A 26,218-nucleotide genomic window follows, 5' to 3' on the forward strand; every position below is an offset into this window, starting at 1 on the left:
GCACCACGCTAAACGTGCATATTTTGCCGATGACTTACAAGAAGGATGAGGCCAGTAACGCCATACAGCTGGCTGGGGGAAGATGCTAGGAGGGGAAGGGGTCCTGCAGCGCCAGGGCTGTAACCCATCTAATATTGAGACGTGTGAACCGACACTAAGTACCTGTGGAGACTCTGTCACCGCCCCAATTCAGGAAGGCAGGGGACACCAGGCTTAATTACAAACAGGTGACGTGGCACATGCTGAAAGCTGAACATGCTCTGGAATATCACGTCAGGTTCAGCCCCAGTTCCTAATGAACTGCTCCTACCAGGCACAGATCTGGTATCACAACAGCAAAGCCTCCTTTCGGTGGACAGGCTGACAATCCCTGCCTTCCCTGGGTATTTACAACATGCTTTTAAAATGCATTAGCCTGTACTTTAAAGAAACCTGGGACCAGAACATCTGGGCTTTGGTTGTTTTGTTTCTCAGTAATAAAGAGTGAAAAAAACAATGCAGCTGTGGATAAAACATTCAGGAACACAGCAGCTACCTTGTCATCCTTTACCTATTTACCCTTCACTAGCCTTGTTCACAGAAGCAGAACAGGACATGGGGGAACTTGGAGGAGGATGAGAGGGAATGTTTCCCACCTTTTCCTTAAATTAGATTTTCGATTTGTTATAGAATCCTTGAACTGTACAACACGCGGGGATCTATTCCACTCATGACACACATGCATAACTCCCCTTGGCACTAATGGGAATGACGAACGTGTTGTGAGAGGAGAATTGCCCCCTAAAACTGCAGGAGTGTGAAAAAGGTTGTAAATATATCTCAAGGTTCTGGTAACATTAGAAACCAGCCTAGCGAATTTCTCATGGTTTATTATGATATCACCAAATCCCCTCTATGTATTTATAGCCTTGTAATTCACAATTATTCTGGGTCCATAAATGTTTTTGGCATCTGAATGTAGAACTGATACTATTATTTCACATATTATGGTACTGCCCGTGAATGCTAAATTTATTCCAGCAGAGACTCCTGGAGTTCATTCATCAGATATTTTATGCTACTGTTCTTTTAATGATTCATTTATCCTTAGTAATATTTGTATTCTGAAGTGTGGCGTCTCCAGCCGACAGCACAATGCTCTGCTGAATTATCTTTTTCTTTCACAGCATAACAAAGTAGAGCACAGTCAAATTGAAGATGGCCTTTAGTACACTGTCAGAACAATACTGCTTACCAAGCATATCCAGACACATTTCTCAAACCACATGTAATGCTCTCGCTGCCAACAGGCTCATAAAGTCATTAACCAGCATCTTAAAATGAGGGTGTGATACATATATTTAAATGTTTAGGAGAATCAAATATGTGCTCTTCTGGAAGCTTATTTTGAATTTCAGCTTATACATATATCAATTATGCAGCAGCGCGCAGATGTAGAAATTCACCTTGATTTTTCACAAGCTGCTAAAATATACTCCTACTAAAATAATACACATTATCTATCACTAACAAAAACTTCTTTGTGGCATTAACTATTTGTCCTTCACAATGTAACAGAGCAAGAGACACCCAAGCTTAAGGTTTACGGTGCTGAGGATTCATTTTTACAAGCAAATTATTATTAGCAGTAAAATTAAGGAGGAACTTATTTTACATGGTACAGATTTTACTAAATGAAGTAAATAAAGGTTCTGCCGCAATTCTCTCCAATACAAAACCTACCAAGTAAGTTACAATTCATGCTGCTACATTTTTTAAATAAACGCCTTCTCTATCACTCACTCCCACAAACTGCACTCCAATTTATACACGTATTAGGTTTAACCCTTCCGTTCCCAAACACCCTCATCTATCAATGGTCTCATCACGCAAGGATCACCAAGTCAGCAAACACAAGCATGAACCAAATTAACCAAAAGAGATTCAGCAGTCAGAATATTGATACCAACGGTCTTAAAACTCAGTTTAACAAGGGCAATGATGCCAGAACCAGAGTCTTCTCTTGTGTGCCCCCAGACAGCCTCTCTTGGTGCTCACAGATGTGACACAGAACGCTGTGGGAGATCCCTGGGCTGCGCACATTGGGAAGGCAGGTTCGCTGCTGCCCACAGCTGCTGGAGCCAAGCCCCTTCCCACACTCTTTCCCGACACCTGCCTTTTCTTTCTAGCCTACCCACCTCCCACCTTCCCTTGCCTGCCCAAGCAAAACTCCACCTTGGCAAGCTGAGGGCCCATCACCTCCTGTTGCTGAGGTCCCCATAAATGCTGACATGGCCATTCGCTGGCATTACAGCCCTACACAGCTTGGGCGATAGCCCAGCCTTTGCTCCTGTCTGCCTCTGTCCTAGCAAATGATTTTGTGAAAAGAGGAGAAGGGGGAGAAAAAGCAAGTTCCTCCTTCAATTTCAAATGCACAAAGGATGCTTTCTCTGACAAACTCCCATGGCACAAGACTGGTCATCTATAAGAAGATGAATATTGTATCTCAGAGAACAAGCACTAGCCTTTCTGCAACATGGCAGTCAGAAACGGACTAAGATATTTAGGAAGATACATGATGACAGGCCAGGCACGTCACAGGGTGCCTGTAAACAAAAGGCAAGTAGTCTTTCTGGGCACGGGACTAATGAAGAGCAACTTGGAAGAGCAACTGGGAAGGGAGGTGGTGGATAAGTTGGGTTTGGCTTTCCTCTGCCCCCCAGGAAGGGAACTGACGCCCAGGTCTGCCCATGGTGTCAAGAGCACCCACAGGAGAGCCTGAGCATCTCAGCACGGCAGCACAGGTCACAAGCCAGAATGATTCATAAGCTGGTATGAAGACAGCTTCAACGTGATTAACGGAGCGCTCAGAGTCAAAGATGACCAAAGGACTCCAAGTCCTGGACTCCAGCAGTGCAGAATTACAGCACAGGAAAGCAGCCAGGCAGAAAAAAAGAGGACGTCCTCAGGGCCCACCCAAATCCACGTTATATAGGTGCTCAGCCAATTTTGGCTGGCTGCGTGGAAAGGATTCAAGGCAGGAAAAAGGCATCAATGATCTATGAGGGACCAACAGCTCTAACCAGTAACCATGGCACACAGAGGAGACCACTGACCACCTCCCCCCATAGCGCTGGGCAAGGGAAGCGCAGGGACACAAAACAATAGACATCCCAAACTGGGTCCCCCTGGGACCCAGAAACAATATGGGCAGGGACGGAAACTAGAGGGAAGGCTGGGGAGGAAAACAGCACCCTCTAAACCCAAAAGTTAAAAAAGAAAAAAAGGCAGACATTGAGATAGATTCAGAGCACAGCAGCGCTGCACCAGGAGGCACACGTTTCCAGTTACTGGAACAAAACCTCATGGTCAGTAAGAATTAAATGCGTGATCCAAAAGTGACTAGAAGGGAAAAAATCCTGGAGAGCAGACACATGTGGGTTATTACACAGCCTGGCAAGGTCAATCTCGGTGCTAAAAACAGACAAAAATAAAAAAAGCCGTCAAACATTTTTAAAGGGACACTGTCCCACACTGGCTGCTTTGACCCTGTCTGTGAATGGTCCTTATTTTTTATCTACTTATTTTTTAATTATGTAAGCTACTCCTGTTCCAACCAGAGGCTGCAACAAAACTCTTATTGATGGTGCAAACTGCTGCAACTTCGGCTTTAGGAGAACGTGGAGCAGTTCCCTCTAGCTTCACAAGGCAGTAAAATTTAACTCTTCCTCCTCTCGGTTTGCAGCACTGATTCCTTCCCTGATGTTTCTGAATAGACCAGAACTGCAATTGCAAATGGCTGTGCTCTACACCAACGACAAAGTGCCCTGTCATACCAATACATAATTGAAAATGCTGACACAGTGACAACTGCTATCAGCACAATTCTGATAATCATGTTAGCTTGCTCCTGCTGCAGGAACCGGTGGGGGTGGGGAACAGGCACTGTGATTTAGGGGCTACCTAGAGAGAAGTTACGTGGGATTTTGTTTACATTTCTTGGCAGATCTTCTGCATTTCAAAGAACAAAATACCCACCTCCTCAATTCCCAGGGGCAACACTACCACCCTCTTTTATAAGAGCTCAAAGGCAGGTCAAAGTTTGAGAAGCAATCCAAATTTTATCTCTTTGATAAGGCATGCTTGAAGTTTGAGATGTGTGGTGCTAACACTCCTTTCAAGAGCCACAAATAGATGAGGCTCAACACAATCCAGTGGCAAATGAAAGGCTTCTATAGCCAGTGCTGCATATTAAAACGTTTTTGTCACCCCCATACACTTCCTCTGTAATGAAGTAGGCTGTCCCCAGAGAAAGGAAGAAATTAACAGCACTTAAATCATCCCAGCATTGCTTGGGCAAACACGTGGCATTGGGAAGGACCAGACGGCTACAGACAACCTCCCAAGGACCCTGCCAACCTCTGCCCAGGGTGGCTGGGGAAGGTGCAGAGGAGAGCAGCAGTGGCTCAAGAGAGAGGAGCAAGTGAGGAGGGGGAGCCCCCAAATGCTACTGGAGATAGGGTCACCTCCAGGAGAAAATATGTCATTACCATAGGATTATTGGGGGTACACCGCACCTAAGTACAGCATCACTTTTCAGCATTTAAAAGGCAGCCAGCAACTGAAGCCAACAAGCCAACAGGTATTAGTTATCTTAAACCAACTGCTTGACAAATAATAAAATAAACATTTATCTTGCCCTCTTCACACAAGGCCAGGCAAAATTGTCTGTCTGCTCAGCACCTCAGGTTATCTCTGATCCCAAACATGTCAACACTAAAGGTAAGCGGTAATTAGACCAAAAGAAGATGTACAGCCTTCCTGCTCCACAGCCTTTCTGAACAGCAATCCCAACAGCGCTGCTATGCAGCTTGCTGGTGCTCTCGTTCTGCTGCAGCAGTGCCCACACCTGCTAGGAGCTGCACAAACACAGAAGAAAATGCCAGGCCACAGTCCTTTTTCCCTAAGGGAGCCATCCTCCTCTCTTCAGGCTCCATGGAGCACAACAGACAAGTCATGTAATAGCCTCATCTACGGCAAAAGAGCTGTATCAATTGGGCTGGTTAAAATGAGTTAGAGAGGTCACTCTGACCCACGAGACAAAAAACAACATACAGTGCACAAGGGCAGAGAGGGAAATATGGGATAATGGGACACTCACAGGGGCCTTATCAAGACCAAAATGGCATTCAGCTAGGGCAATGGGGACAGGAAGAGACAAGGAAGAGGCAAAGATTGCAGACAAACAGGGAAGGAGGGGATGGGAAGAGAGAGGCATGACTTAGGCACAAAGTATCTGAAGTAGCTGTACTCTGAATAGCTAACAATTAGTTGGTCAGAAAATTATTGCATCAAGTTAAGCCAGGCGCGCCTGAACTCAGCAGCACGTGACAAACAATGAAAAAGCAGAGTCGGCGTCAGTTCAGAAGTCACCGCAAGTACCTGAGCGCACTACAGCTGCAGATTATCAGTTTCGATAATATTATAATTTGACTACATTACGACTTGATAATCTTCATCTGGAGAAGTCATGCCTGTTGCAAGGCCACTGATAAGTGAAATCAGAAAGGCCATGCAACAGTCCAGTGCCTGCTGGGGTCAGGCACTGTGGCTGCCTGGGCACCAAGGGGTCGGCACCTTCCTGCAAGATAGCTCATCCCTCCTCTGCTTTTCCTTCCAAACACACCGCAATTTGCCATGGATTGGCCAATTTATATGGCAACACAAGATCGAGGAGCTGCAATCTTCCAGGTGAAGCTATGCAAATTATGAGACTGGTAAAGAAGAGAAGGAAATGAGAGGGTGAGCCAGTCCTGTGGCATCCAGCCCCTGCCTGGCAAGCTCCACTGGAGGGTTCAAAAAAGCAAAGAAGGAAACAACTGCTGGAAAACCACCTATGGACTAGAAAAGGGCGACTACTAAAATCTAAACCTCAACTAGAAGTAGTACTTGATTTTCCCGGATTTCACAGAGAACAAAGATCCAGATTCTACATCCCCAAATGGATGACTGTGGTGAATAAAAGACAGGACAGGACTGACTGCTAAATTTTCTTTGGGTTCCCCCTCACTGGACCCAAACAGACAAGCAGTAACTGCCACAAAAAGCCCTTCAGTAAGCATCAGAACTTGCTCATCCCCATTACTAACGCTGCCAGTGCAGGAAAGGGAGCACCCACCACGTGGCAACCTCAACCATCCATTTTGGCATGATAAAGACTTATAAAGATAGCTAAAAAGAGTGGCAATGACAGTCTGGGGACCAAACCCAGACCTCTGCCATCACGGACTTGTGAGCCCCCGGCTGGGGCAGCAGCGGCTCCCACCTCCCTGGCCCGGCACAGGCACAGGGGCTGTTTGCTCCTCAGCTAAACCCAGGCAGCGCCACAGCCCAGCCTAACCCAAACCAACAGAGCCAGTGAGCACTAAATTCAGTCATTTTTCCCTCAGTCTCTTCTCTCAATTTCAGCTCTGACTCCTCTATCTTTTATTTCTTTTTCTAAAGACACATTTAGAGATGAAACCATTCATAACTGCCTATCCACAGACAGTTTGTGGCAGCATAATTGACAATGAGTCTGCTGCAAAAATGAAAATGCTGTTTTAATAACCTTGGCCTAAAATACATTCTGTTGTATGCCTCAAAGGGTTTCAATAAAAAGTCAACCTGTAGAGACATATTTTCTTGGCTTAAACAACAATCCAAAGCATATAAATGTAGTCCAACTATAATGACATATTTATAGGCCAATAAAGCTTACACTGCAGCTTTCATACTTCACTTAAAGGAAGTCTGTAAGAAGCAGTGTTATATAAAATAATTTGAATTTTTTTCAAACTATAGCCCAAGGAATACAAATATGCAACTTTGCCATATTTAACCAATAGCGTTTACATTGCTTAGTTGCTAAAAATTTTGTAAAATGAAATAATTCCTCATTTAGTGACTTCCCACTGGTTTACCAAATATGGGTATACAAGTCCATTTATTACAAAGAAAAATCCCCTAAATAATTCTAAAGACAAAAATAAATAACTAGCGGCCTTAGTAGTGAATGATTTAATCAGACCAATTCTTCTGGAAAAACAGGTTCTCATGTTCATTATGAATAATACATTCCGAGCAACTCTATTTTTATATGCTGCATTGTTGTTATTCTTTATTTTTCTCAATATTTGAAAGAAATATTCAGAAAGCTATAAATAGTCTTAAGACATAAACTGCTAGCATTCAATATTGACATATTTGTAGAAAGGGACAGAATGTATAACATAAATATCTCAACAGGCAGAAAGAAATAATTCTTAAAAATCATTTTTCAGGCTGAAATCTTGAAGCTCACACAAAATTGCCATTGCTAGATCTTTTATTTAATACAGTCCTAAGGAAAAGTTCTGCATAATTCACTAGTGATAAAAACAATGGCATTTTACAGAAAAAAAAAAAAAAACAGGTTCTGCAGAAAAGAAAGCCAAAGAGAAAAGAAAAAAAGAAGAAGAAAAAAAGAAGAAGAAAAAAGAGACAAGAGGGAAAAAAAGATAAGAGGAAAAAAAAAGAGAAGAGAAAAAAGAGAGGACAAAAAAGGAGACAGAACTACCAAATTTGAATTAGGGTCAACTTTCAATTGTAGGTGCATGGTTTCTCCGGGTTGTGGATTAACCAGGTGTCGCCTTAGTTTTGGCTAAGCGAATGCCACAGAGTATATGGCACAGGGTATACGCTGCTCACACGAGGTCCCACTTTGCCTGGTTATTGTTTAAAGCTGCCCTGCTCCCAGCAGCAACACGTTTAATTAAGTATGTTTGCGCAGTGCCACTTCTGTGGTTCTGTATCAGCCATGTTTTCATTTCATCCGGGTTATTTCACCCTTCACTACTCCTGGATAGTGTGTGAAAACTGATTTTGTTTCTTCCGTAAAGTTTTTTTGAGCTCCTTGGTAGGGATATAATTTCCTATTACCTTCTACAGCTCGGTTCAAAAACATCTAGTAGGAAAAATTTCATAATCTACTCACTTGTATGGGATTTTCCTGTAATGTAAACATGCCTTTTCATAGGAAAAAAAGGGGTCCAGGAGATCACCTTGTTTATCTAGGCCTTTTCAACACCTGGTTCTGCAACTTCCTCATCTACAGCCAGGGTTAAACATGGGCATCACTACAGACTCATGCATGGCCCACCAGACTAGCACAAGAAGGGATTTATTCCCTTCAGATCCAAGTTCTGTACAAAGTGGTCTGCCCTGTCACAGCCACCCCACTCTGCCCCATGGGGAAGCCCTCCATGAAACATCCCCATCAGCGCAGCACTAAGTACCTGATCAGGAGGGGAAATGCGCTGCAGTGGTGGGAAGTGGTGGATGTGCAGGAGATCGCCTCTCCATTTGGGCTGATTAGCCTTGCTAATATAGCTGTGCTGATGCTCTCACCAGAGGGACCTCTGCATGACAGTGCACCACACTCCCTCACAGTTTACAACCCCATTTTAAGAGAAAAACTACCCCATCCCACTGTGCTGGAGACCTACTGCAGAAGTTATTGCTAATAAATCTTTGGTCACCGCAGCTGAGCCTTGCTCTGTTGGCAAGATGCTGAGTATTGGAAAAGGTCTGTGGGCACACGTCGTAACAGGCAGTAAACCTGTCATTTTGACAGCAGAGAAGATACAACACTGGCAGCTCAAATCTCTATGCCTTGGACACTGTACGTTATGCTACTGCCTTTGCCTACAGCTAGGGAGATGACAATTCCCAGAGCACAATGTCAACCTTGACCAACCACTCAGAGTGAGAGAAGTAAATCTTCTTCACTTGGTGGGTGTTAAACCTCCATCCCATGCTTAAGCCAAACACCAGAGCTCATGGGTTGCCTACAGGACACAACCAAATAGGGCTGCTTCACAAGCAGCGAAGATCACTGATCTTCAGATTTTTTCTCAGACCCGGGAAGCAAAATATGCTTAAATTAATGGGTCTTTCAAACAGTAAAAAAATCATCTTAGTACTAGATTTAAGGAACTTCTTTGATTGCCTTTCATAGGCTAGATCAGTTGTCTGTATCAATATGCCTAATCAGCTACAGGTCTTCCTGAACTTTTGGGTTCACTCCCGCTGACCAGTCATGAGGAAGAAAAAGGCAATCATGATCAAACATTAGTCAAAATACCCTTTTCTACTGAAAATAAAAGACCCAACAATAAAGCCAGAGCCACCAACTGAAAATGAACAACATCAGAATGTGGGTTATCAAAATTATACCATATAGTTTGCATTCCATAAGCGTTTTCCGTATAAACCCTACTTTCAAAGGCTTAACATGCAACTATACGCTTTAGGCTTAAAGATAATTTTCTGTGGCTCCTAGGGTAAATAATAGCCATTTCATAACTTACCACAAGGGGTTTTTTGTTTGTTAAAAACAAAAACAAGAAAACATTAACACACAAAAGTCCTGTCTGAAAAACATTAAGATTCTTCTGATGCAACAAACAAATGCAAATAAATATAGTGCATAAAGAAGATGCCAGGGCAATAGCAGAGAAAATTACTGCACGTAATTACAAACCAGAAAAATCCACACAGAAAAGCAAAGGAAAAGAAAGAATTACATGGGTTATTTTTTTTCCTGGACATGTAATGAAAAATAAGGTCAACTTCCAATTGGACTTTAATCTTCCAACCTACGTATCTAACAGTAAAATGTGAGACTGACAAAATCACTTCACCATTTGATAAGATCAGAAAAACGAGATGCAGAAGATAAATCCTCCAAGATAGATCTTCAGCTTAGTGTAACTTGGCTTCAATGCCAACACAGTCGTGCCATTATAAAACTGAACTTGGCCCTGCATCTCCTGTTCATGTAGGTACAAAAGCATTTCCTCACATGCATCAGCCTTAGCTTTTAATTTCTTACCTTTCCAGCCATTATGGCCTAAACTTGATGCTCTTCAAACCTGGAACATTCGTTAAAAGCTTGATACAACAGAGAAATATCCCTGGGATGCACTTCAAAGCACCGTCTCTGACAGCTATTACGCATCTGAGGTCCTAATACCACAAGCAGGCACGTTTACCAACAGGAGACCTGTCGCCCTTAACCCCCCACCACAGATTTTAGAGGCGTGAGTGTCTGCGCACCAAAGCGGCCCCAGAGCTGCAAGCCTGTCTGCAACCATCCAAAGTAGCAGAGCTATCGTTTCCCTCCCTAAAAATGGACAGGGAAAGAAAGCACAGGTCTATCTGGAGAGAACAGTGGGGTGCTCGCAGAGGCCTATGCTACGTAGTAATGTAAAGCTCACAAGCGAATGCTATAGAAGGCTACGGAAGGGACATCTCCCTACCAAACAAGACACAAAGCTGACTGTACGGAGACAGGACAAGCACCAAACACAGGTGACAATGCTGCACTTCTGGAAGATGGGACGGGAGAAATTAAAGGCCTTTGCTCTCCCCTGCCCGTCAGAGGAGGCCTCAGGAAGATGTGTCAGGCTCCTCTCCTCAGAACCCACAGCTCTGACCTGGTTCCCCCGGCCTCCAGAGCCCCAGGGAGAGCCCTTGACAATTATTTGCATGTGCACCTTCAGGGTTTGAGCCTTAGTGCTCAGGGACACATCTAAAGAGCAGACAGGTATCACATGAGTTACCCCATGCTAATCTCAAAGGAGCCTGCAATGAGCTCACCACCACCACCACCCATCCCGCTTGGGTACCTCCTCACCACACCTCCGCCTGAAGCACAGACGTACCTTGGGAATCGGCGACGGCTCGGCAGGATCGGGCTCATCTGTCTTCGAAAGACTCTCACCCATGGGCCCCTCCCCGCAGAAGAAAGTAAGGGATACTCACCAAGGTCAGCCTTTTCCTTCAGGATGTCTTTGAAGTTCAAGCCGCTGTTGAGTGTGGATTGTCTGTATCTCGTCAAGGCCTCCTTCTGCCCATTCTTCCCCACATCCATCGGCTTGACTGGCTCAGCCCGGAAACCACACTTCCACTTGGAGAAATCGGACTGTGCCCATTTTGCCAAGTCCTCAAGCTTCACAGTAACTTTCTCTGAAACAGCAATAACTTCATCCTGCAAGAAGCGGTCAAATGAGAATACGACACGTCACGTGGGGCTACACGATGACTGGAAAACCCGTAACGCCACCCCTCCCATAGGCTATTGGAAAAGCCTATCTTGCTGTTGGCAGATTAATTTTACTGAAATACAGAATAGCTAGTACTTAATTTCTTCCTCCTGCCACCTAAGTGGAAATATTAGTTGTTTACTTGAAGCAAATAACACATGATCTAAAGACAATTTCTAGGAGCAGGACAATGATCCTAAAATGAATCTGAAAAACAGGTTGCCAAATCACACTCTGTATAACCCAAAGCCTTGAGGGAAAGTTTGTTTTTTAGGTGCAATTAGCTGCAAATGTAAAAATTCATGGCTGGATGACTAATGGTTATAGCTAGTCCTGAAATAAATGGACTAAGTAAATCTCAGATTCTTGGAACTCTGACTCACCAGAAAATTCCTATGTTTATGGTACATTTTCCCTTGGCTTATACACAAATATTGAATTTAACTTTTGTCCTAAAAATTAAATAAAACTGTGATGTAATCCCAAAAGAAATACTACATAAATGTTATGTGCTTCCCACCAAAAGAAACTTGCACATTCTCATGTTTCTTAAAACCTTTTTCAAGATCAGAACTGTAATTTTTTTTCCCTTCTTAAACATACATTCTAAGAAAAGCACTTAAACTTAGTTTAGCCTCCAGAACATATACTCAAATTAAACAGCTCTAATTGCTGAATTTTATCCTTCCAGGAAACAATCAAGTCCCCTCAGTCATGATGAATAAGCAGAATGTTTTATAGCTGACTCCAGTGAGCAGGGGCTCAAGAAAGCCTCAAAAAAAACCCCCAAACAAACATACACACATATCCAGCGCGATACACTCCAGATTTTTAGTTAAAACAGCAGAAATAATTTATGTTGTAATGAGAGCTGTCTGCACACCACACCTTGCACACCATACATTTCTAGCACTAAATAAGGTTACAGGTTCTTGAAATAAATAAACCGGAATCCAATTTTTCTCTCAAATCAACACAAGTATTTGCAAAGGGCAGAGAAATTCTTTGAGTTATTAAACAAAGAGAAAAGCAAGATTGATTCTCTCTGTGGTTTTTTTTTTCCACTGAACACATTCCTCAGGAAATAAAATACTGCTCAATAGGGGGGGAAAAAAAAGCTTTATTGTGATAAGTTACACACAATACAAAACCTGAAGTATCTCTAGTAAAAAAGCAGATCTGATATTCCACTCTCCCTTATATAACACAAAATCATTTTATAAGCAGGCACCTTCATTATGTTTAGTGCAATAACAAATATTTGGTCAGAAATGAACTGCATGCTTACATGCTAAGGAAGCTTGTAATAAAATATTTTCCTTTATCATTGCACAGCATAAGAGCCTCCACCGAACAACAAACAATAACAGTGATGTTTTAAATCTCTGTTTATGACAAACGTCAATACTTTGTAAACAAGCGTTGGGTACTACAAAGTACAATTTCAATGGATGGTTTCACCCCATTTCATTACACCATCCATGTGAAATATAAAAGCTGTAGTTGCTATGTATTTTATAGCTATTACATGGTGATTATTAAATGTCAGGATGGAAAAAAAGTAATACATATATATAAATATCAGCCTGCCTGCAGACAGTCTCAGCAATTTCTGGATGAAGTCCTCTTTTAGGATGTTGAATACCATCACCAGCTACTACACAATTTCTAATATTCAACACTAGAGAAATCTATTTAGCAGCAGTTTTAAAAAAAACTTGACTTGGAGATCAGATGTGGTTTTGGTTAAAATATTATTTTCCAAATAGCTCTCATGATCAAATGATTATGATTTCAATTACTAGTTTCTTCATACCCTTTCCAAGAACTGGTATGACTAATTTTGGCTGGCATACAAAGTAAGCTGAGCAGACAATTTATTAACCAAAAGAAAAGTACAATCACTATTACATCATCAATGAATAAACTTGTTTTTGAGAATACAACCTTCGCACACACGCACATGATGTGTACAGAGGAAAAAAAAAAAAGGAAGAAAGAAAAAAAAAGAAACCCTACTGTAACAAGGGTGAAGCAATGCCAGAGCACTCACTGGCTCTGCCCAGGCTTCCATGGAGGGGAACCGGAGAGGCGGCTTTCGGGGGGCAGGGGAGAGCACACCCCAGCCATATGCTTTCTGTGGCAGCACCACGGCCATGGTCATGAAAACATGTGGTGGTTAGCATCTCCACACTGATGTGAGGGGCCAGGAAAAGACCCTGCGAAAAGACCGTTGTGTGCTCGCCTCAGCCCTTCACAAAACGGCACTGGGTCTCTAAATACAGCCGCCATGGCGCAAAGGGGCGCCCAGAATGGCACCACAGAGCAGCTGAGCACACAAATAGAGCGCAGGAATATAAAACAAATTCAGGCTGTCACTGCGCTGTGACAGAGGTTGTGGGATGAACCCCCTCCCTGCAGGCAGTGCTAGGCGACGGCCCCGTGTCACCCTGCAGCATCTGTGTCCCCAAGGGCACCTGGTCCCCGTCACCCCTGCGGCAGCCACATCCCTAGGGCCACCAGGCTGGCCCCCAAATTGGCTGGGATGCCCCGAGGAGGGTGGCTGACCGCAAGTCTCATGCTCACAGCCGCTAAGCTGGACCTTGTGCCACCGCCGAGCAACGCCAGCACCCACCTGACGGCTGTCAGGCCAAGAGGGCCCGTCTCGCACCTGCTGTAACTGCAGCTCCGCTGCCGTCAACCCCTCCAAAAGCCAGAGCTGTTCCCGACATTAAAGACACCGCTGTGGGGTTTCGGGGTTGCCCCAAAGGAAGCGGGGCCGAGGCCAGGCCTGGCCTGCAGAGGCGGCGGCTGCCGGACGAGCCCCTCGTGAGGGAGGCCAGGCCGTGCCGCCGCTCCAGCGCCCGGGAGCACCCAGCCAACCTCCACACCAGCAGCGGCCTTCTGCCCTCCCCTTGTACCGCGAGCGATCGCCACGGCTGCACCAGGGGAACACGGCCAAGTTCACTTTTAGCCAGAACACAGAAAAATTACCCTATATATTCCAGCACCTGACTTGGGTCACCCTGCCCTACTCACAGTGGGACGGGGTAGACCTGCTCTCTCTCTCCACCTGTTTTGTGAGCTCTTGCTCATTTTCGGCCCAATTCAGAGACAACCGGCCACGTCCTCCTCAGCTCCCCACACATCACAGCAGTCACAGGTCGGACCGCAGTCCTCCTCCAAGAGCCGCTGCCAACGTTGATCTCGCCAGCGAGAGACTGCATCTCCAGAGACGTCTTCGCCCCAGCACCTCATCATTCAAACACTGCCTGTCACCCAGCAAAACATGGCAGGTAGCTTCAGCCCCTTCTTTCTGAGGAGCCTGAGCCACAGGCAGCTTCCAGAGAGGCTGTCTTCCCCCCATCTCGGCAGTTTGCTAACACAAGAGGTCATCTGCCCCAATGCCACCCAAACAGAGATCACCCAACTATTTCATCAGCTCTGGGATTTTGATGTGCCTTGCCAAGCTTTCGCACATCCCTAAGCAACCTTTCCAAGTGCTCAGACCCAAACCATGAGTCGGGGGCGGGGTGGGGGGGTGTATTATTTTTTTGGAGCAGCAGGTGACCCTCTCCTTTTTTGTTAAGCAAAAATGTCTCACAGCCCCATGTTACGACAAAAATTGCTTCAGGATCTGAAGGGCTCTGACAGCCAGAGGAGCCCCCATAGCCATTCGGTATCAACTGCTGCGCACCTACTGCCACAACCCTTCTAGAGAAACCCTTTCAATGAGATGACAAAGGAATACAGATGTTAAATAAATAAAAACCAGGTACACGGTGACATATGACTAACAAACCTTTAGAAGATTAAAGAAATCTGCTGTATAACCTTCATGTCATTCATAATTATATCTCTGTGTAAACATGAAAAACCACCCACATCGCATACAGTGCATATATATATATCTATACAAAAATCAACTCATTGTGTATTAGCTATGCTCTGAAGTGATATGTTTATGAGGTCTCCATTGGGTGGTTAAGTCTTTAATTGTAGTTTTTTCCTGCTACAGCAAGATGAGGTTTGCAAGACAAAACAGCCAGCACTGATTTCAGCTCTGCTCAGCAATGAGATTTATCTTGGATGGGCCTTTTTGGACGCTGACCAACCAATGGCAACGCTTTTCCCAGCCACAAAGTTGTCTAAATCTTGAAATAAGCACTGACTATAACAAAAGGCACTTTTTCTTCTGTTTCTATAAAAGTGAGTATCTAGTCAGCCTATAATTTTAGCACATCTTACAAGACTCCTGAGCAAAGTACAATACTTTCACCTATCAAGTGGGAAATGGGGAGATGGTTAAGAAAGATGGTGATACAAACCCTTCTCATCCCTCTCTTGTTTTTTTAAGAGCATATCAGATTTGCATTTTCAGAGAAGTTGTCCAGGGAGAAGGGGACAGCATCTTCTCAAGAGCCATTATGCTTAAATATTATGTCACTGTTGTCTAAGCAACCATCACAGTCTCCCGAAAGCACAGAATGCTATATTGCCTGACTCAGCAGATGGTTGAAATACATTCAGGGAAAGAGGTCAGGTAGTTATAATAGTTTAAAGTAGATAATTATTTTTTAGAAGAAATATTAACTCTTACAAGGCAGGGAGTCACAGGGCAGCACAGGGAGGTCGTACATCTTGATTGCACACCCGCATACGGTACGTCACAACTCCTCACTCATTGTTAATAACTAGGAAAGATTTATATTTTAGAGACGCCGAGGCAGCCTTAAAAGAATTACGGCAACTGAGATACCTCAAAATTTTGACATGCTGAGACTGTTTTCACTCCAGTGCTTCCAGAGGTCATTTAAGGAATTCTGGAGGGCACGAGTGAGTCGAACACCTGCTTGGCTGTCTCCTAACATCAAATACGTGGCCTAGAGAGAAACAGGAGACATACTGTAAAAACTCTTGCCGATAATTACAGGAGACACTGCGTGTCATTTATCTGATCACTATGATTTGCATTAGAAAACATCTTCAAGCCTTTTTACTGAAACCTTTAGCACGGTAGATAGCTGGGGATGCATATTTTACAACCCAGTACATTGCCGATGAAAACACATTCATCCACAGGAGCAAAAAATACAGTGCGACTCTTACAGACTGCATTCACCGAGGATAATAGAACTGCATATTTCATTTGGGCATAAAGGCCTCTATTATTCTGGGGTTTTTTTTACAAACCATGTATTTTTTAGTTTTTTGCAATTTAGGTGAAAAGGACCTTCCTGTACCTTGCACAACAACGCAATTCTCGCCCCAGGAATCTGGTTCCCTGCCCTAGATCCCTTTGAGGAGCGGAAGGTCATGTTGCAGAGAAAGAAAGGAGGGGGCTTATTTCCAATAAGCACCTCTCCTGCAGCAACGCTTTTACCTGGGTGTTTGAGGAAAGTACCATTGCCTTTACTTGACAGCACCGTCAAACCAAGAGGCCCTGTTGGCAGAGTCTGTAGTCCAGAGCAACTCTCTGCCCTACAGATGCTACCAGGGCTTTGGGACAGCGGTGGAAACCAGGTCATCTCAATTCAGCCCTAACCCACTTGACAAAGGTCACTCAGGGACCTGAACCCAGGTCTCCAGAGTCATCTCCTACAAGCAGCATGTCACCCATGCTTTCCTCCAGGGACCATGTTCAGGCCTAAAGGGGCAGAGTACGTTTGTACAGGACTGCTTTGCTCCCAGAGACTTTCGTCAGAGTATGAAGGTCCTGTCCCTGCTGCCTGCTGTGGACTGGGGGTATACGTAGGGGTTTTTAAGACTGCAGGATCACAGACTAGCTAAAAACTTGTTGCTGCGTCATACAAAAGGTCTGGCTCTGGCAACTGCCCTGTTCAGCCTCCTGACGAGGCACACAAAGGACTCTCCTGCCATCCACTCTCTTATTACGTGTTGCTTTTCCAGTACAACCTTCCTAAGCAGGCTGCAGACCTGGGGAGCCAGGGCCGAGCTCTGCCTGGTGGGAACCGCTGCTCCCGTTCTGCAGGTGGGATCACCCAGCAACGGGGAAGCCTCACAAGAGACTCCAGCATGTGGCAGGGGCAGGGGTAGCTTTCTTTTCCCCTTTCCCTGCCCCAAGTGCCTCACTTGGTGCCGTCTCCTCATGCATCTCTAGTCCGGGACAGATGGAGGTGTCCCAAGGGATGCGTGGAGCAGAACTGACCACTGGGGTCTGGGCCTGCAACGCTCCCCAAAGATGTCAGCGTGCAGGGACCTACCGAGACCACTGCTCCGAGACCACTGCTCTCCACCCGTAAACCTACGGGCAGAGCCTTGAGAATGGACACACGCACAGCCTAGGAGTTTACCTGGCACACGGGAGAATTTTAAAGAGGCCAAGGCAGAACCTTTCATCTGTTAATCCTTCGCTAATTACTTTAAAGGGCTATAATGATCTCGTTAAATTCAGGTGACAGGTATTTCCCCAGCCTACCGCACTATTTCCCCAGCCTAAGCACAGCTGCGCATAGCTGTCTGACACTCATGCCGACGGAGAACGCTACCTCCTGACGTGTTCATCCAGTCTGCTGGGGGCCAAAACCCAAAAGAGGGGACCAAGATTAAGGACACAGGTGAAGCAGACGAAGTCCTGTGGTACTTTTCTTCCTTTGTATTAGCAAGCAGCTTTTTCTGTGTGACTCAGTATTTCCAAAAGGAGACACGCAAAATGTCCTGGGGCAGCGCAGCACGGTGTTTTTGTAGGATGCTTTGTGGGATACTGGTCCATGTGGGCCAGAAGTGGGATGGAGGTGGAGCACACAGAGGGATGGCTGTGAGCAGCTAGACTTGACATTTCTACTGTGAGCCTCCTCCTTCATTTCTGGGGTGTTTTTTTTCTCCCTCCTCCCACTCCTGAGCAGAGGTTCAAATTGAATTTATATCTGTCATTCCAGATAGAAGTTCTGACCAAAGAGAAAATAGGCTTCAGTCAAAATGTTTTCCCGTCAGATAGCTCACAGATCTTGAAGAGCTGTTTTAGTTTAGGCAAGTTGACAAGCAATTCATTCCTAATTTTGCCTACTACAGTTACAGTAAGAAAAGCTTTCCTCATAGATTACATAATTATATTTTTCTTAATAAGGAGTACATTGCATTAGCAGGTTTAAATTATGCAAGCTTATTCTTTTGTCTTTTGTTATATTGTGTTCTATTGTGCTAGTAAAACAATATGTGCTTTAATTAGCAAATATCTGTAAATAATTTACTTGCTTTTCATACAGCAGAACAATGGAGCCAATTTTCACATACATCCACTGAGCATGTCTAGGGGGTTTCTTGCCAGAACCTTCCATTGTTCATTATCTGTATCAATCTGCCCATCATTAGCAGCTAACGTTCAACAACCCAGGAAGACATTAAAGTTTTGGCCCCCGGGAGCAGCCTCAAGCCCCCCCAAACCTGAGGCTATGCTTTGCAAAGAAAGATTAAAATATCCAGAAAATTAAAACAAACTCTTTTTATTATCTGTAACCCTGGCACCTTCGCATAGAAACATGGACGCCTGCCAAGCATTAAGGTCATTGGATTAATGCCATAAAATGCCGATGTTCATCTGACCTTCTGACTGCATTTTAGCTACAAAATAAAAAGCTCAACTTGATACGAGACTATGAATCACACGAGCGTCTAGGCTCTGCAGGGTTAACACTGGGTGTGAACCCACGCTGCACACACACAAACACACACACACACACACAAAGAAAAAAAGCTCTTAAATCAAGAGTGGATGACTGTTCGGAGACTTAAGGCATTGTTATTTTGAATGCGAATGAAAGGGCCAGAACAAGCATTGCAAGAATATTTCAATTATGTATTTCCCAGAACTACATCTCTGAGCAACTAATGCAAATATTGCTCCCACAGCAGTAGAACTTCTTCCCGAATAAAAGCATGTAAGAGCTTGAATCAGAACATACTTTCTATATCATTCGCATATTGTTTGAATATTATTAAAAATGCAAAATCTATGTATGCGTTACTCTCCTGAGCAATACAGTAATTATGATTAAGGGACAAGCAGCACAAAAAGAGCCAATTTATCTTACTTGTGCTTAGGAATACTATTGTGTAACTAAGCAACTAAAGACAAAATATAGTCTAATTAATTCACTCCTATGCTTATTTAAAAGACACAATTAGAACATTTTTATTTTCCAGCCTGCACAGTATCTCAACATGCTTGAGGGTGTACCATGTGAGGCCTATTATTCTCCAAAGACAAGAGTTTAATGTTTAGTGCCACTGATCAGACTGGGAACAGCAACTCCGGAGAGCAGTGGGTGTATTTTACAGTCTGAATGCACTGGGAAGTGGAGGGAAAGGAGAAAGGGAAAAAAAAAAAAAATAATAACAACAACAAAAAAAGGAATCTGCCTTAAGTGACCAGATATGCCAGATTGCTGGCTAATGGCTAGCAACATGTGGCTTCTCTGAGTAGTATCACTGCCCTCTCCTTCCTTTGCCAGCACATGCTACTGGTGGCGAGAGATAAAAATATACAGAGTGGATATGCAATTACCAAAACCATGATATTTTATGACAAATGCCATTTCTCTAACACTGCTATTACAGTGCGCCTGATTTCCAAAGCTGAATTAATTTGAGCAAGTGTACATTGGAGATTGATGCTATTAGCATGATTTTTAAAGCACCCTTTAATAATCATAATCTGCATGTTTGAAACGTGTTGTCATTACCAGTGTTGACAGATACGAGCATAAGGCACACACCGTCCACAGAGACTAAAACGGGGCTGTTCTCATTTCAGATAAGAGCATACAGATTCCCACATCTCTCAAAAAAAAATCTATTACTGTGCAAAGGGAGTAGCATATTTTTCAAGGGTGGTGGCAATAAAGCACTAGTGGTGTAAGACACCACGCTTGGGCCAGCCTGTGCTACCTTTATGCACTGGGGTAGGAATTCTGCACATGGAGAGCCCCTCGGAAACGAATCGGGCTTTTGAGAGATGCTTAGAGTGTCTGTCCTGAAATGAAGAGAGAACAAACCCAGCGCCTCCCTTAACTTTCTGGAAGCATCTCTTCTGCAATTACAAATGACACACATTTATGGAGTGACTTCTTCCCCCCCCCCCCCCCCCCCCCCAATTAGTCTGAAAATGCAAAATACTGCTAGAGAAATAATTACAGGAAACTAGCTCTCTCCTCTCCTCTGTATGAGCAACGCTTACTCATGTAAATTACTTGCATGAGTAAGGATTATTTGCAAGACGAAAAGCATTGCATCAGATCCCCAGTTTGGGAGAAGAGGTGAAATCAACATGAGTTCGTAGTAACTTAGCTGCTGATGAATGAACCAAAGGCAGATCCCCACTGACAGTCCAGCCTCAGCAGAAGCAGCACTCACGACGATGCAGGGCAATGCAGAGAATGTCATACCATGCAAAATGAATTAGTTGCTTGTTTGGGGTTTTTTAGGAATTGTACACATCACGTCAAATACCATCCTTGGATTTAACAAGCACCGGCTTTGATATATATTTTTAAGCCCAGTCTAATTAATGCCAACACCTTTAAAAACATAAAAACACAAGGCACTAACAAGCATTTTGCTCTAGAACTGCTTCCGCAAAGGTCAGTCGTTCCACAGCCCCACGCTACCCCTTGGAGCAGAGGGGAGTAAATGAGCCGGAGGAGGGTTTGGCTACGACCCCCTGGGCTGCAGGGCTCGGGGGCTGAGCCCACCCCGCACCCCCCAAGTGCCATGGGGCCAGGGCGCTGTGCGAGGAGACTGGGCAGGGGCTTTTTGCTGGCAGACAACTGGCATCAACTTCTCACAGTTGGGTGCTGGAAAAGCTGGGGGGCTGCTTTCTACACACACCCCATGAAACCATTTCAAGCGTGACAGTGTGCTCTTACGGCCGCTCCCTCCAGACTTTCGCAGCCCCCCGAGCATCCTCCTCCAAGCCCTGTATGAGGTGGCTGCTGTCGTGGAGTTCTTCCCATCCCCTGCAGGACGTGACACAGGGGACCGCGCCAGTCCACGAGCGGCCGAGAAAACCAGGACAAGGTAGCGTCTTCCTCCGGCAAAACAGACGCTTTCTCCATTTTGGTGGCGGCCTTCCCAGGAATGGAGGATGGCCACTTCTTCCCTGCTGGAGGGAAGGGGGAGAAGGCGGCTCCCACTCTCCGACCAGCACCGCACCTGCTGTGGCATTTGGGCTTGACAGCGAGGCCAGAGGCAGCACACCCGGGCCCCAGTGTTTTAAAAGCAGCGACAAAGTTTTCGGTGAAGTAGAGCAAAACTCTTCTAGCTCACTCAACAGTGTCCCCAAAGGCACCATCGCTCTCACAAAAATGTCTCCACTGCTCCTGCGCAGCAAGACCCCGGGCCCAAGTGTGATGCCGGAGCCGGTCCCAGCCTCTCCACGTGTGTCGCTCCAGGACGCAACGAGCATCGGGACCAGGAGCGCTCCTACCTGCAGCGTGCAACCAGCCCCATCCCACGTCTGCCATCCACTGAGACTCCCTGGGAAGCAATCTCCGGCTGGCTCCTGGGGCTGAAGGAGAGTTTCTCCACAGTGCTTACGGGGATGCTGAGCCTCAGGCGGAGGGAGGGGTACCTTGGCGGAAGCACACCTTGGGTTTGAACCCTTTGCTGCGTCTGGGCCCCCGCGTATGGAAACATCCGGTTTTAGCAGCAGTCAGGGTTATATTTAAATCTGGGTGATGAATTCAGCTAGCTATAAAAAGAGTTATATTTACACTTACCGCTGATTAGCTCAAACATTTGGCAATCAGATAAAATACACCATCAGAAATTTCTGAGTAACAGAAGCATTACATAGCTCTTTGCTTCTCCTCCCTCCTCACAGCCACTAGCTGAATATTGTCATAGTGTCAATGCTGCTATTACGGAAAACAGGCAGCGAGCTGCTTCTATTAATCATGCCACTAGTGCAGGTAGCTGCTAGCGACTATGCCTAAATCTCCAGTGGGCTCGACCGCCAGCCTGCGATTCGACCGCTTGCCCCCCTCACCAACAATTTTATTGACAGCGAGCGCCCCTGTCGCCCTTTGCCTCGGACACCGCAGATTTGCAATACACGTTTAAGCACTGGCTCACTTCATCCCCGCTCCCCAAACGCAAGACAAGGTGTTTTACCCTGCTGGCAGTCCCACACCACAAATAAGGTCTACCCTGACGGCTATAAGCCGCCTCTGACTCGAGAGCTGTGTCTCCTCCCGCAGAAGGAGCCCAGCCCGGAGTTGGGAAGCCTCGCGACCCCAGAGGCGGCCCTGCCACCGCTTTGGGGACAGCTACGGATGTCATTTACGTAAGGAACCACAACCGCGGGGTGGTGAGGTGAAAGAGCCACCCCGTGCCCCAATGAAGCCCGCTGCCCCCACCCAGACAGCACTTTGCAAAGCGTCAGCCAGCACCCAGGCTTTTGTCTCTCAGCTGCCCGCGCATCCCTGAGTGCAATTCGGATCGTTCCAAACTATTAAAAATCGATAATAAAAAATCATTCCGATGTCTATAAACAAGTTAATGGAGTAAGTGAAAACAAAGTACATTTCTTAATGGGAGTGTTATGTTGCCCTCTCTAGGCCCTGGCTCTCAGTGCCGGTTTCTGTAGGCTCCCTGCCAGAGAAGTATCACTCAGAGCTGTTGCTGTTGCTGCTGCTGCTACTCTGCTAATGAATGACTAACTTAGGCCAGAGGGGAAATGACATCACCGGGGTGTAAAACACAACTGCATTAGGAAACTTTTTACCTGCTTTACATTTGTCATAATTATTCTACACAATATGACCGGCATTTGCATAATTTCAAGGCGTGCCATTATCTTAATTGAAAATTGTTTTCATATGGTTGAATAATGCAGAATGACATCAGTTAAAGCCCCAATGAAATGCACAAGTATAATCACACGGCTAATTACTAGCGGTGTTTGCATGTAAAAATAAATAAAATTGTGCATATTATTAGGAAGGTACACGCAGCTGAGAACTCTCGCACCGGAGCAGCGTTTCACTCGTAATGGTAGGATTAATTTTCTCTGATGTTCCTACCACAGTAACATGAGCTGATCATTAAGGCGTATTAAAATGATTTGTGTCCCTTTCCCCACCCCCCTCCCTTCCAAATATCTTTCATTTTACGCACACACACGCACACAAGACACACAGAGGCACAGTTTTAAATAGTCACCACGGGCAATTTCAGAGCATCCATTGCTCACTGTCATCTCCCTGATTCTTAGGAAAAGGCTCCCTTATCTCAGCCGCACGCACAGAAAATTAAAGTGAAGAGGTGGCAGCGAGCGAAGGTGGCTCTGAAACGCGTTTCGACTGCGTACGCATGTCTACGGGTACACGGCTACGTCGGCGCCACGCGTGCCTCCGAAAACAGCCCCTGCGGACAGCCGCCCCGCGTTGGACCTACACCCCCCCACCATCTCCAGCAGAAGTTCCCCCCAAACATCTCGTGTCCCGTCGTCGTCCCCTCGGTCTCCCACCCCTCTCGGGGACGCCTTCCATCCCCGCAGCCCCTTCTGGGTCCCTCATCCTTCCCCCTCCCCACCCTCCCGGCCCGTGCTGAAGCAAGAAATCTGAAAAGCAAATCACGGGAGGGAGCGGGGATGGGGAGGGGGGCGGGGAGCGGCCCGGGGCGGGGCGGGGGCGCAACCTGCGCGGCTCCGCGGCCCCATCCCGGGCGGTGCGGGGCGGGCACGGAGCGGAGCGGTGGGTGCCGGAGCGCAGCGTGTTTGCGCCGGCCGCCCGGCGGCTCCGAAATACGCCCAGGCATATCTGCAAGTTATTTGAATGTATTATTCCCGTACCTGTCATTTATCACTTTATTCAACACGTCCCTGCCAGCTCAATAGCTTTTGATCTCCCTCAGCCTCCATTTCGTAATTTCCGCCCTCTTAAACATATCGAACACCAAAAAAAAAAAAAAAAAAAAAAAGCCCCGAACAATATCGAATCCCCCCCCTCCCCTCTTTTCTGTGTGTTTTGGGTTTGGGCTTTTTTTGTTGTTGTTGTTGTTAACGAAGCCGGAGAAGGGCAGGGCGAGCCCCGCACACACTCCGCTGCCCGCCGGGCCGGGAGAAGCCCCGCACTCCGACCCCCCCCTCCTCTCCGAACACCCCCCCCCACCCCGCCCGCACAAGTTCCCGGGCAACGCGCATCGGAGCGCCCCGACGGCGCGGCCCCTCCGCGCTGCCCTGCCACGCACAGCGGGGAGGGGGACGCGGGTGGGGGGGGGGGGTAGCCGAGCCCGGGGCATGCAGGTGGGGACGGGCGCGGGGGGGGGGGGGGGCCGGCGCCGCGTTTACCACCTCGCCATGGTCACTGGTCCTGCCCTGGGGGGTGTCCTCGGGGAGAAAATAAAGTTTGGCGCTGGAGAGAAGTTGCCGGCTGGTGCGCTCCTCCCAGAGCAGCTGCAGCTCCGCGATGCAGGCGGGCTCCTCCGCGCGGCACCGCACGAAGAAGAAGTCGCCGAGGGAGAGGACCCGCGCCCGGCCGCCGCCGCGCCGCTGGAAGCGGAACGCCCTGTAGAAGACGTAGGGGCCGTGCGAGCCGCACGGGGCGCCGACCCACTGCGGGGAACAACAACACGGCAGCGGCATCAGCGCCGGCTCCGCGCCGCGCCGCGCAGCGCCGCGCAGGAGGAGGGAGGGCGGGCGGAGGGAGGGAGGGAGGGAGGGCAGGCGGGAGGGAGGGAGGGAAGGGAAGGGAAAGGGAGGGAGGGCGCTGGGGAGGGGAGGGGGCGCGCAGCGGCGCGGAGGCTCCGCGGCGGCGGCGGGCGCGGGGCGGGGCGGGGCGGCGCGGGGCGGCGCGGTACCTGCAGTGCGCTGCGCTCCATCGCGGCTCCGGCGTGATTGAACTCAACATTCTCCCAAACTTGTTGGCGTGAATGGAGCCCGGCAGGTCCTGGCAGGGCGAAGCCGGCCCCGCCGCCCGCCGCCCCCCGCCGCCGCCGCCCCCGCGCCGCCCCGCCGCCGCCGCCGCCCCCCGCCCCGCCGCGCGCGGCGACGCCCCCCCCCGACGCCCGCTCCCCGCCCCGACGCCCCGCCGACGCCCCGCCGCGCCCCGCCGACGCCGACGCCCGACGCCGGCCGGCCCCCCGGCGCCCGCCCCGGCCCGCCAAAAATGCCGCGGGGCGGCGGCGGCACCCGGGGGGGCGGCGCGGGGGCGGCGGGGCGGCGGCGGGGGCTGCCGCGGGCCCCGGCGATTTTTGGGGGGCCGAAAGGGCGCCCGGGCGCGCTGCGGATCTGACAGGACCTGCCTGTATATGTCTAATATAAAGACCATTTCCTGCGGCGCGAGGGGCGCTGCTCGTCCCCGCGCGCGCCCGCCGGGGCCGCCGCGCTCCCACCGCCGGGCTCTGCGGAGCGGCGCGGAGAGCGGGGGCTGCCCCCCCGGCCCCCCCGGCGGACCCCGCCGTCCCGGCGGCCCGCTGAGGGCGGGCGGCTCGTCCTGAATCTATTTATCTTTTTTTTTTTTTTTTCCCCGGGAAGGGAGGAAAGTGGGTTATCGATTATATAAACACATCAATATTCATGCGCCGCCGCGCTGCGCGGAGAGACGCGGCTCGGCCAGAATTAAAAAAAAAAACAAACAACGGCAGCGGGGGAGGGGCGCGCTCCCTCCGCGCCCGCGGAGCGCGCAGCGGAACGTGCCGGCACTGCCGATCCGCCGGGCGCTGCGGGAGCCGCCACCGCGGGGGGCGGGGGGGGACGGGCTGGTTCCGCGGACGCGGAGCGGTGCGGGACGGGCGGCTACGCGCCCCGCCCGCCCACCGCCCCCCCCCGGCGGCGGCGCCGCACGTCGGGGAGAGCCGCGGGGCTCTGCCCATCCCGCGGAGCTTCCGCGGTACCGCGGGCGGCTTGGGGCGCCGCCGCGGCGAGAGCTCCGCCGAGGGGGTGTGGGGGGGGTGCACCGCCGGCTCCGCGGGGGCGGGGGGCCGCACCCGCGCAAGGGCCGCCCGCAGCGCCGGGCACGGAAAGTTTCCTTCGGAGCCCCGTGAGCCGCAGCTCCGCAAAGCAGATGCCGCTGCGGGCGGCGGCGGTGCGCGGCCCTCCGCGCCCGCGGAGCCCCCGCCCATCCCCGGGCAGTGACGGGCGGATCTCTTGGGGC

At 48.1% G+C, this 26,218-nt stretch overlaps 1 protein-coding gene across 3 annotated transcripts in view; it reads right to left on the reverse strand.

Moving 5' to 3' along the window:
• The window catches only part of ARID5B (AT-rich interaction domain 5B), a 122,375-nt gene extending 97,398 nt beyond the window's left edge, over positions 1-24,977 (reverse strand). Inside the window, exons 1-3 of one of the 3 annotated variants that reach the window (XM_075025509.1) lie at positions 24,924-24,977; positions 24,418-24,631; positions 10,825-11,050 (exon numbers count right to left, since the gene is read on the reverse strand). In XM_075025509.1, coding sequence (XP_074881610.1) covers positions 10,825-11,050; positions 24,418-24,631; positions 24,924-24,973 — 490 coding nt within the window. In that variant the 5' untranslated portion in view covers positions 24,974-24,977. Of the gene's footprint in view, positions 1-10,824; positions 11,051-24,417; positions 24,713-24,923 lie in introns of those variants that run through there. The other 2 variants (XM_075025508.1, XM_075025506.1) reach the window with 2 other exon arrangements.
• Between the last annotated feature and the right edge of the window lie 1,241 nt (positions 24,978-26,218).

This window comes from Buteo buteo, chromosome 4, assembly GCF_964188355.1.
Source record: "Buteo buteo chromosome 4, bButBut1.hap1.1, whole genome shotgun sequence".
Taxonomy (NCBI): Eukaryota; Metazoa; Chordata; class Aves; order Accipitriformes; family Accipitridae; genus Buteo; species Buteo buteo.